At 40.9% G+C, this 12244-nt stretch overlaps 1 protein-coding gene across 2 annotated transcripts in view; it reads right to left on the bottom strand.

The window, feature by feature from the left end:
- Positions 1–1113: 1113 nt before the first annotated feature.
- SETD7 (SET domain containing 7, histone lysine methyltransferase) overlaps positions 1114–12244 on the bottom strand; it is a 44595-nt gene continuing 33464 nt past the window's right edge. For both annotated transcript variants that reach the window (XM_063108810.1, XM_063108811.1), the window contains exons 8-9: positions 10914–11071; positions 1114–6887 (exon numbers count right to left, since the gene is read on the bottom strand). In XM_063108810.1, coding sequence (XP_062964880.1) covers positions 6707–6887; positions 10914–11071 — 339 coding nt within the window. In that variant the 3' untranslated portion in view covers positions 1114–6706. The remainder of the gene's footprint in view (positions 6888–10913; positions 11072–12244) is intronic.

Raw genomic sequence — 12244 nt, forward strand, 5'->3', positions numbered from 1 at the left:
CTGATACTTGCAGAAATAAAAATTTCATGGCTATCTAGATGGATTCATTAATCCTTTCCTATGTACACTATAATTGAAGCTCTAGATTCAAAACCCTGGCTTTTGGTTTTCATGAAGAAATAAAATTTTAGGAGAAAAACATTTACCAGGGGAGTTAGCATTATCTTCTTATATGAAAAGTAATAGTTGTTTTCTGAAATACTTTTGGGGCAAAACCTTATTGAACAACCCCAAATCAGTCAGATGCTGAATTAAAAGATGACTGCTGAAATAATTTCATATTTAATATGAACTAGCAGGCTGAATGATTCAGAATATTCAAACCCAAAAGCAGATATTTGTAAGAAGTTTATGTGGGATGATTACTGAGAATAACATAATTTGGTCTTGATCTTCTTCACATTACCTTATTCTATAAACAACCTTGGGTCCACACCAATCATTTTAACCCATAAAAGTTGTCTGATCCTTCACTTTGAGAGTTTAGCTTCTTAGACTCACCTCAGTTTGTATTAAACTTTTGATCCCACACCTGTATCCCCCACAAGGACGAAGAATATTAATAGTATGATCTGATCCATGTTAGTGGGTGAAACCCTGCCTTAAAGATCCAGCATATGTATCTTTAATGTTGTAGGGGAGGGTTTGGGAATGCTGACTGGGATTTGAGTAGGAATAAGAGATTCCTGCATTTCTGAGCTCCAACTCATCTTAAGATCACCAAAATCTACCACGACATCTAACAAAGTTTCTATATCTTCTTTAAACCATGAGTTGAAGATTTCTGTTTTTCAGATCTCTTCCCTGATCATCTCATTTGCATTCAATTCCCTTAACATTTATGTATTCAATCAGACACTTTCAGTTGACATGGGTAATTGTTCATAGGTGTATGTGAAGTTAAACAAATACATACCAACCTCCTAAACTTACTATACTTCTCCTCAGCTCTTACTATAATGCTTTGAAAATGGTAAATGGCTAATAATATTTTTAAACAACTTAAAATGTAAAGTTTGCTTAGTAATTTAAATATACAGGTAGACATGTCATTAAAAAAACGTTTTGGTACTGCTTTTCTGTCACAGAAAACCAAAGAAAGAAGATGACAAATGATTGTATATTTTGTTTAATACTTGCATTGTTCCTATAGCATAATTATAGCAATCTTTAAATTTACTTTTCATTACAAATATTTGTCAAGTTTTGTTTCAGAAACATTTTTCCTACTCTCTTGCACATGCACCCAGACACACTACAAAAAACTCATTCATAACACAGTAAGGGCAAACATTATTCATGTAAACATCTTTCATTAATTTCCCATAATTTAAAAAAAAATCATAGAATTATAGATATTGAATAAGGCTCATAGATTAAGATCAAATTCCACAAAAGACCAAAGATGCTCATTAACTTTGATGGGGTTAACTTTTGGTTGCAATAAACGCTGAAAGCAAACCCCTGGCTTCTACTCCTTAAACATACCTCACAACCTAATAAATGCATTTCAGGATAAAAAGAGAACATAGAAAACCCAGGAGGAAAAACTTTTGAAGCAGGGAGCTCAGAATCATGGTCATAACTTTCTTATATGGTAAGCAGGCATTACATAGTCCCTGTAGTTTCCTAATACATGAATCAAGATTAATTATAGTAACCCAAAATATAACCAAGTAGCTATGTTAAGATACATTGGCATGTGTGTTCATATTGCTAGTATACACAGTGAAAATTTGTCATAATATTTTTTCATTTCATTATATCCAGGACCAAAGTTAAAAAAATAAAACCCCAAAAAAACCACTCAAGTTGAATATCCTTATAAAGGAGTTTTTTCAATAACATAAGAGTCAGGAGAGTTGGGAGGTATGTCCTAGGGACGTGCGTGACTGGTCTTGATATTAAAGCGACTTCTAACAACTGTGTGTCAAGTCACAGAGGAAGCAAGGATTTTCGTTATCCGAGGACGTCTCTCTCTCTGGTTGGAAGTTTGGTGCTGGGGTGCATAGTCTTTTCCAGAGCTGAGACAGGAAATGCACTGTGCTGAGAAATGGGCCCCTTGCCAGCTGCTCCCTCCTGCCTTCCTCTCTCGAGGTGGAGGTCAGAAGGCAGAGGTTGCTGGCAAAACCGTGAAGTCCCACCCTGGGGTCTGAACCCCAACTCCACTGAGGGCAGCCTCCCTGACAGGTGTGACTAGGCAGTAAGGGTGGCGGTTGATGGCGGCCAGGGAACCCAGTTCTGAGGTTCCCATGGCCAAGTCTGGCTTCTAATTCTGCTGCCCTGCAAAGAAATTGTGCTCCAGGTAACTGCACCGGTGTCTCTAATGCCTCTGATTCACTCTCGGGCTCCTCAGAGGCCCGTAGTGATATCACTAAAAGGTGAACACACCTCTGTTAGCACCTAACTTACCACCAGGAAGCGGCTGAGGCACTGGGGAAACCTACAATCTCTCTCCACATCAGATGCAACGACGCAGGGGAAGTTGCCATGAGTCAGAGTCATCTGTAGGCTTTTGATTTTTAAAAATTAAAATTGACCTGCATTACATCTCAATAGACTCAGATAATTCTCACCAAAATTTCTGTGATGTGTTTAAATAGCACTGGAATAATTCAACTTCATTTAAATAGATTCATTCTACCATGAAAATATTTCATACAAACATCTATTTACATACAAACACATTAAAATTTGTGAAAAGGGTTTCCACCCCATGGTTGTATGGCTTGAGATAGTTTCATTGCTTTGAATATGTATGCACACATTTGGCAAAAGAAAACTATTAAAATTTAGTATTTTAAAAACAAAGTGACACCGAGGCTCCAAATTCCTGAAGGGAAGAATCAAAAGAACAACCTATCAAGGTACCTCGAGGGGATGTAATTTAATATATTTTGTGAACCTTTGATCTGTGGCAAATAAATAATACATACAACTACCAGTCCTGCAACAGTTTTGCTTGTTTTTCTAAAACAAAAGATGTCTGGATTCTAAATCACTACTCTTAAGACAGAAACTTGAGGCAACTGTTTTAAAACAAAGCAAAACAAATTCTACCTCTACCTTCTTGGAAGAGTTTAAATGCATTTTGCAGTGAGTGATTTAAATATTTATTTATTAAATGAAAGTTACTAAAAGTGCCACATAACTGTCTCACTGAGAAGACAACCCTTTAATTCACTGTTCACAATCGATGCAATTTTAAGTTACAGTTAAATGTTGCAGATGGTTACATTTGGCCTCATTGGCCTTTTCGGGTTGTTGGTGATAAGGAAATAGTTTTTCAAGTGTGAAGAGCCCCCATAGGGCAAATAGGTTTCACTATAGTCTCCCAGACAGGTTCAAAGAAGTCTTGAAAAACTAATTTCCTTCTTAGTTTCTCAGGGAGACCAGGGATGAAGCAGGTTAAAATAAGAATAGGTACTGCAAAACTCAAGTCCTCCTCTCCTGCTGCTATTTAATCTCATCATTCCTTTTTGTCAGATATTCAGTCCTTCTGGTTGTTTTTGTTAGTCCATTCAAATGTCCATTTGGGGACATGCTTCTACAGATTAGTTCGTATTCCTAACTCTAACACAAGATAATATTTTGTCATAGAAAATATGCTAAGGAAAGATCTAGTCATGCAGGAGCTGGACTGAGATAGCTCTGAGTGATCTGCTCGAGGCCAGGGTGTCATGCACACGCAGGGCTCCAGCTGGTTCTCAGGAGAGCAAAAAGCTATTTCTTTATTCCCCACCACATGGAATCTTCCACATTTCTGTGGTGATTATGATGCTGATGAAATGACCAGATTCGGCTGCTTCCTAACATAGTTCCTTCCACAGCGGATGTAAGGTAGAAAAATACATTCTAAGGCTTTTCCACTTGCACTTTGATGCAAACAAGGGACAAACCCTTACTTCCTCAACAGTTAATTGCTAGGGGATCCTCAGGCCCCTTGACTTCTTTCCCTATGTACAGAACACAGCCAATCTCAAGCCCCTCTCCAGTTCCAACCTGGGACAAAGCCTTACATTTGGGAATGTGTGTGTGTGAGGGGAGAGGTGGTGGGGGAGCAGGCGACACAGAGCCAGACAAAGACATGAGCAAACGGAGAGAGGCATACACAGAGGGCAAGACATAGGTGGGGAGGGTCCGATAGGTGCACACAGAGAGCCAGAGGGAGAGACTTGAAAGAAAGGACAGCAGTTCAGAACATGGAGACTTCAGAGCTGGACAGATTGGCTGGGGCTGTGGGTACACATGGACACCCAGGCATTTTCGCACATGTAGAGTGAAAGGAGGAAGAGACATGGCAGGAGAAAGAAGAGACTGAAGACACGGGAAGTAGGAAGAGACTTAGGGAGAAAGACAGAGGCTCAGCTTGGGTGTGTTGCTTCTTCTGAGAGTTGGAAGGTCACAGACACTGCTGGGTTTTATGCTCATAGTGTTATCATTCGATATCTAATTTGAAGAACTGATTAGCTGGTTAATCACTACTTACACCTCTTCAATCCTTTTTTATCCAAAACATTTTTTAAAAATTCTATTTGAATGGGATAATTAGAGCAGGATAATTCCTTAGGACCGAACTTCTACTCCACTGTAGCCATGACCAGGACAGTATCACCCTCAGTAATGAAAATCGTTCAGAGCATAGCACATCGGGGGTGTAACCTGCTATCTGCTGCCTGGCCTCACTCCCTGACCTGGCTCCACAATCCAACTGACTGCGGGTCATGAAGACACTCACCTTGGGATACATTTACACTAAAGCACCTATCAGAATAAAAGTCCAGAGATCCCGCCCATCTGTCACAGTTTACAGAGTGGTCTCTTTCTACAGAATAGAAGTGATCCTATCCTGGTGCCTTTTTTCTAAAAAAACTCTATTCAGTTCCTTTTGTGGGAGATCTTTCTGGAAGTCCCAAAAACTTCCTCTCATGTGTGAACCATCAGTTTAAGCTTTCAAACAAAGATTTAACTGGACCTCCCTGAAACCATAGCCACAGAGCAGCCAGGTGCTCCATGAAGCCATGCCTTGCAAAGAGGGAAGGGTGGCTCTGCCATGGTCTTGAGGGCTGAATGCTGTGCCCAGGGGGCGCCTGATCTGAAAGTTCTGAGCAACCCTGGATCAAGCACTTTTGAAGTCTTTGCAAGAGCAGTGTGTAACTGACAAGAAATAGCAAACTTCCTTCTGCCCATTTCCTTATTTTTCTCTCACTCCCAGCAAGCCTCTAATCAGCTAGATCTCAGGCTCTGTTACAGCTTAGAAGGCTTTAGCTTTCAAGACCAAACAGGTGCCACTGCTCACAGCTGCAGGTCAGAGCAACTGCTGCTCTCCAGACCTTCTGGCTACCTCATCAAGATGGCTAAAGAAGACATGGCTATTGCATGTGGTGAGGATGCTTATAAAAAACCAAAACTCTCAGGACTCACTCAGAGCAATCCCAGTTATGTTACAAATCTAATTAATCTAAACTAAAAAATGGATTTTCTCCTTATTTCTGCAGTTGTGATTACATATGGCTTGCAATACGGCTGAAATGCTGTTGATATTGTTGCTTTAAAACTATACAGGTGTTAACTCAGTTTACAGTGCTTTGAAGCAGGCAAGTGCTTTGAAATTACAATGATGAAGAGATTTAGCGTTAATGTTTGAATTGTACCTAGTGATCGGTGTGTCTGCCTTAATAGTATTGATTTTTAAAAAAATTCTGAATTCTGTTAGAATTCATTTGCTATTTGACTTTTGAATTCAATGCGCTGTGCCACAAGCCAGACTGCACTATGTACATGTAATGTGTACCCAAGGAGAAAAAATTATTAGCACTATTGAAGATATTGCAAAATTGCCACAGTTACTGCTTAGAAATACTAATTTTCCTCTCTTCTTTCTTAAAGTATATATTACAACTCTTCCATAACTTAATGCAAAGTAAATTCATTTCTTCTCACATCTTAAAGCAAAGATATCTTTGTTTACATGCGAGAATAATAAATCTATAATACCCTGGCCCTATGAGCCAGTACTTTATATTAGGACATATAATGAAATAATGATATAGAAAGAACCAGAGAGACCTACACATTGCCACTGATGCAAAATCCATTTGGAATTTTTCTCTTGTAAAGGATATCTAAGATAGGGAATAGGACTGAGGGGAAAAATGGCTCAAAAAGCGGGCTTCTGTTCACTAACAGAAAAAAGAAAGCCATTCTATTGCAAGATACAGATCAAAGGTTAAAAGGCAAATTATACTACATTTAGAGAATAAAGATGTAGTAATTCTCTACCCTTGATATGGCACAGATGCAAGTGTGATAACACAGTTTGCACTGGCCATAGGAAAAAAACACCATGGAAAAACCACTGACTAAAAATGACTGAAAAACCCCATTTCCCTTTTTCAGTCTAATCATTTGGCATCTCTGAGTGTGGTTCAAATTTAGACTTGAACCACCAAAGAATATCATGCTGTCTTATGTCAAATGCTCGACACTACCTCTCAGTAGGACATCGTTGCAAGGCTAGCTAATTTTAAATCTGGTATGAGTAATACAGTCAAACCTAGTTAGTATGCAAGAAAGTCGTTGCTAACGCAGGGTGAGAGGATGTGATGTCACAGCATGAGCCGTCCCTGGTTGTCCCGTTGCCGGATAAACGTAGTGCATAGATCCAAATTTCTATTCCAGGTCTCTGAAGCCCAGGGCTGGGCCTTCACTTCTGCTGGGTGGCTTGAAAGGCCTTCAGCTCCACCTGGTACCACTCAGGCGCTTCAGGCCCACTCTTCCCCGGGGGGCTGTGGTCATAGCCGTAGGCAACGGTGAGCTCCTCATTGGCCTCCACAGCTTGCAGGGTGCGGATGCATTTGATGGGCCCAAAGCGGGGGTGGACAAACCTGAACATCAAGATGCACACCGTCATTTCTGGGCCAGACCGGGAAGTTAGAAGCACAGGCTAGCAAAGGGGCTGCTGCAGGAATCACCCCTGTGTGCTTTTCCCCTCCCCTGGACACCACTGGCAGCTACTCAAGGTGTGGTCCACAGATCAGCCAGCATCAGCTTCACCTGGGAGCTTGTCAGACAGGTAGCACCTCAGCCCCTCAACCCACTCCCAAGGCCTGCTGGGTTGGAATCTGCATTTTTAACAACACCTCCAGGTGACTCACTGCCATCTTAAAGTTTGAAAAGCACTGCTCTACATTCCTTTTTGAGCATATTTGGTACTTTGTATTTACGAACCAACAATCACGGTCAACACCAAAAACATGTCCTTAATGAGTAATCGGATCTAGTGCAGCCTGTCAGCATTTCAGCTCATCTGGCTGGTGGCATCAGATGACCTGGCTGTCAGACCAGAGTACTTTTGGAGTTGTAACAAAGAGCCCCATGCATTTTCAAAAGCAGAGAATTCTGTATTCCACCCTATAAATATAAACGGAGTATTATTTTCTAGCATAAAGTAGATAAAGATGTTTTTCCAGGAGGGAAGTCTAGACCTTTCTGCCAGTCTGCTTCTTTAATATTTCCCTGCAAAGCCGCCTGTGAAGGGAGCACTATCTCATCCCTGTGACAAGTCCTCTTGGAACCAGAGTGGGGTTAATGCTGTGACTATGTACATTTGCCAAAGGCCCCCGACCCCATTCACCTGTGGGGAATTCCCTGCAGAACAGACAGATAAATAAATGATAGACTTAGCTCACCTCATGGCTGCTGAAATGGATATATATAAGGGATGGCCAGAAGGAAATCAGCTCTATTTTTATATGCATCTAGACAAAACAATCTCATTCATTTATAGCTGCATTTTGAACAAATGGCAGGTGAGACACTGAGGGGGAAGGTTCCAGGCCCTATGTTAGACTGACATGTGGAGCATGATAGTACTTGGCTAGTTCCATCTATGGGTGGTGGAGAAAGGGGAGTGACTGTGGTGCTGGGACATCTTTTATGTGGAGTACAAAAGAACAACCTCTACCTCATACCAAAGGGTTCTCTATGTCTACCTACCTGGGGATCATGTTTTGTGGAAAGGACACAATGTGGGATCAGCAGATTTTGGTGTGAGTCCTGATTCCATACATTATTACTGCCTCCTCTTGGAAAGCCCACCTCATATTTCTGAATCTCACTTTCCTCGTCTGTAAAATCGTGATGATACTAGTAACACTTATCCTACAGGATCTTTGTGGTGACAAAATGGAGTCACATATAGAAATTACCTCACACAGTGCCTGGCACAAAGTGAGAACTCAACTAATATTGGTTACTACGTATGCGAGAGAGTATGCATGCGTGTGTGTGTGTGAGCATGTGTAAGTGTGCAAGTGCACAGAATTATCAGATTCTGCACCATCGGAAAGGAGATGCCTGGACCAGGCATTCAGGAATTCCTTATTAAAATCACAACTCTTCGTTTCAATTAAAATATTTCATTAAAAAAAAATACTCCTGAAGTGAAGCTCTGGTTAATCTTTTGGTATACTGAAAAAAATCCTGTGTAGAATTTCTGGCCTAAAACTTCTCTTATGATCCTCTTGTATTTTCATTTTCTTGTTCATTATTGTTATTTTCAGAGAGTGGAAAATAGACTGAAAAGAGAGAATTCAATTTCAGGTGTTGATTCTTGAAGGTGGCACTAAGGCCCAATGGTTAAGAGCACTTTACTGCGCCTACGAGACCTGCGTTTCCTGTATCTGGGATCTGTGATAGTAACAGTGTGGCCTCGCTGAGTTAGTGGAGGGCTGAATGAGATAATGCATGAAAAGCATTTAGCATGGTGCTGACCTCGAGTGAGTGCTCAGTAAACATTAGCTGCACGATTAGCAGTCAAACCAAACCTCTGTGCCAAGTGATTTAGCCTCTTGTCTACATGTTACCTACATTTACAGCTAGAAAGGTCTATTTGTCTATTTGCCCATTTGGCACTTTGTACCAGACTGCAGTTAAAACAGCTTACAGAAGCTGTTTTTGTTTATGTTAAAGCACACATAACAATGCCAGTGATTTTGAAAACAAATGAATGCCATGAATCAGTATCTGAATTTTATATTTGGTTATATTCAAGTAGTCTTCCCATTACCCCAAATAACTAAGATTTGGTCACATTGGGCTTACAAACAAACAAACAAAAAACTACAAACAAATGAAAACCTGCAGAGCACAGGGACTTGATTTTGCATAAATGGAACTTTCTCTTATCTCCTGTGCTCTCTTCTGGTGAGAAAAATAGTGTCCTTACAGTGAAAGCACAGAACTAGTTTGGTTTAAAGGAGAAGTCTAAGTGGCATTTATAATCGTTAGTTATCACTGCTTTAAAGGGTTGTTGTTAAGCCGTATGCAGCTTGGAACTCTGCTTTGGCCTAATTCACACTGACCATGAAGGCCTTGGGGTTAATAACAGTGTCAGTTTCATTTCACATGACACATGTCCTTTGCCATTTCTACCCACCCTTTAAACAGACGTTGTAGCTTCAGTGCTTGTTACTGACTGCCAAGGAGAGCAAGTCACTGCCAGAACAGTTTTAAGGCATCTCAGGGTTGCAAGAAGAGACATTGTTGAAGCACCTCCAAATCCTGGCAATTTTCCTACAGATTAAATGTACATGATCTGATCCTGCTTATGCTAATAAGCTAGACGACTGAGGGATTGCAAGCTCTAACTGAGCAGAAAAGCTAGCACACAGCTCCCTGGCTTCCAGAAGAACCAGTATTCTTAGGCCATGCTAAGGACAGCAGTGATGATAGAATCCCAATTGCATCCTTTAGAGAATACGCAGAGATGCTTGGCTCTGGGAAGAGAACGTGCAGGGGACACATGAAAACTACTAAAATATTTGTAGGACTACCAGGTAGAAGAGAGGTTGACATAGTGCACAGGACAGAAAGGGAGATAATTAGGGCCAAGGGCAGGATGTTACAGAGAAACCCATTTGGGCTCAATATAAAGAACACTCTAGTCATCAGAGCACAAAAGCTAATTTCATAATGTGGATTTTATCTGTCCAGACAGGTACATTTGTGGGTAATAGTAAGCTCCCCACCAATGGAGGTTTCCAAGAAGAGGTTCAATGAGCAGGAAAGGGAGGATCAAACCTCCAGAGGGTGTGGGATTATTTGAATCATTCTTTTAACAACAGCTTTGTTAATATTTAATTCATACAATTCAGTGGTTTTCAATATTTTCACCAAGTTGTATAACCATCACCTTATCTCATTTTAGAACATTTTAATCACCCCCAAATGAAACTCCATCCATACCCATTAGTAGACACTCCTCAGCCCCCTCCCCAGCCCTAGGTAACCACTAATCTGCTTTCTGTCTCTATAGATTTCCTATTTTGGACATTTCACATAAATGGAAAAATGTGGTCTTCTGGGACTGGATTCTTTCATTTAGCATAATTTTTTCAATTCTCATCCATGTGGTAGCCTATGTCAGTACTTCATTCCTTTTTACTATCAAATAATAGGGACTTTCTGATTTGACAAGTCTCTTCCAGCACTGAGACCTCATGCCTGGGCTTAGGACTTAGTTTTCCTCCGCCCTTTCACATCACAAAAGGGTTCCTAATCTTCTCTTGTGCAGAGTAATTTCAATTTTTACTATTATTTCAAATAACACAATCTTTAATTTTCTAGAATGAGAAAACTGAAGGACAAAAAAGCAGCAACAAAACAGCAACCACTATACTATTGCCACAACTTTTCTGCTCTTCGAAGCACTTTTCCATTTCTTAGCTTGCCAAGGCCAGAGAGTGGGGCTGCTTAGGTTTTGAGTTTCAAGTTATAATCCTGAGGCAAGGACCCTTGGTTATTCTGATGGAGTGGACTTTCTCTGAGCAGGATGACACCTTTTACATGACCTCCTCAGGCTCAGGGCCCTAAGGCATAGATCCACTCCAGCAACTAGGAGCCCTACTTACATATCATAGATGCAGTTTGGAGTGAAGGAGTGATTTGCCTTGTGTCCCAAGGAGGCACAGTACTTGGACACGTGGTTATAGGGTGCAGGCACATCAATGACCGTTTCTTCATCGAGGGAGAGAGTGTTCCCATTAAGGGCCCAATCCCTGTTGTCAACCTGCAGAAAACAGGAAAGTGACCATTAGAGAGCCCGTTTCTCCCAAAAGCTCAAAGGACATCAGAGATATTAACTCATCTATCCTTAAACTTCATGGTCTGAGTGTTAAGAAAGTGAAAAAACCCAAGGCATCTCTCAGCATGCTGATGGAGCAAACGACATATGTGGGCAGCACCGGGCAGCTCAACTTACGATTTACTGACTTTTCCTCACATTATATGGAAAAAAAAGGATTTAAAGTCCCTTATAAAGACGCTCCAAAAATATAACCAGATAACTTGAATTAAAAGTAGATGAAGATGAGGCAAAAGTAAAACAAAGCAAGAATGTCAAATGGAACCAGAAACGTGAGGAATACAAGAATACACTCCAGGGAAGTCCCACACCTGCGCTCAGGCGGGCCAGCAATGTCACCCGCAGACAGTCACCAAGGACCAGTGTGCTTTCCTATCTATACCAGGACTCACTGTCTACAGCACGACCATCAGGCTTCCCCTCTCCAAGCCACTCCTGACCAACGCCCTCCAGGATCTGGTGATGCCGGCGGAACAGCCTTCTGGAGCAAACAGGATCACCTTTTCATACAGAACTGTTGACTCTCAAAGTATACCGTCTCTCCTGTCTGTACATTACAATTGTGCTTTTATATGTATTTGATATTCACTCAACAGATATTCACTGAGTGTCTACCATGTACCAGACACTGTTCAAGTACAAGGGATACAGCAGTGATCAAAAGGGAAAAAAAATCCTCATGGATCTTAATACTCCAGACTGTCATGTGATACTGATATATGGCACTTGGTACCATCTACCTTATGTTGCCATTAGTTGTGTATTCTTCTTATCTCTCCAGTAGGATCTAAATTTTATGAGGGCAAGGAGGGTATCTTATTCATTTATACAATACATCATAGTGATTTTCAGCACAGAGCCCTATTTGAAACCCTACTTGAACTCTGCCATTTCTGTATTTTTGACCTTGGGCAAGGTGTAACCTCTCTAGGCTTCAGTTTCTTTACCTATAAAAGGTTCAAATAAATAATTAACATGTCAAGAATCCCAAAGTCACCTTTCATATGCTGAATTTCTTGGACTTTCTGGATTGTAGATGGAGAGGTCTGGCTATTGCATGGGGACACTGTCTGCCATCACAGCTCAGCATTAGAGCAT

This window comes from Cynocephalus volans, chromosome 9 (assembly GCF_027409185.1).
Source record: "Cynocephalus volans isolate mCynVol1 chromosome 9, mCynVol1.pri, whole genome shotgun sequence".
Classification (NCBI taxonomy): Eukaryota; Metazoa; Chordata; class Mammalia; order Dermoptera; family Cynocephalidae; genus Cynocephalus; species Cynocephalus volans.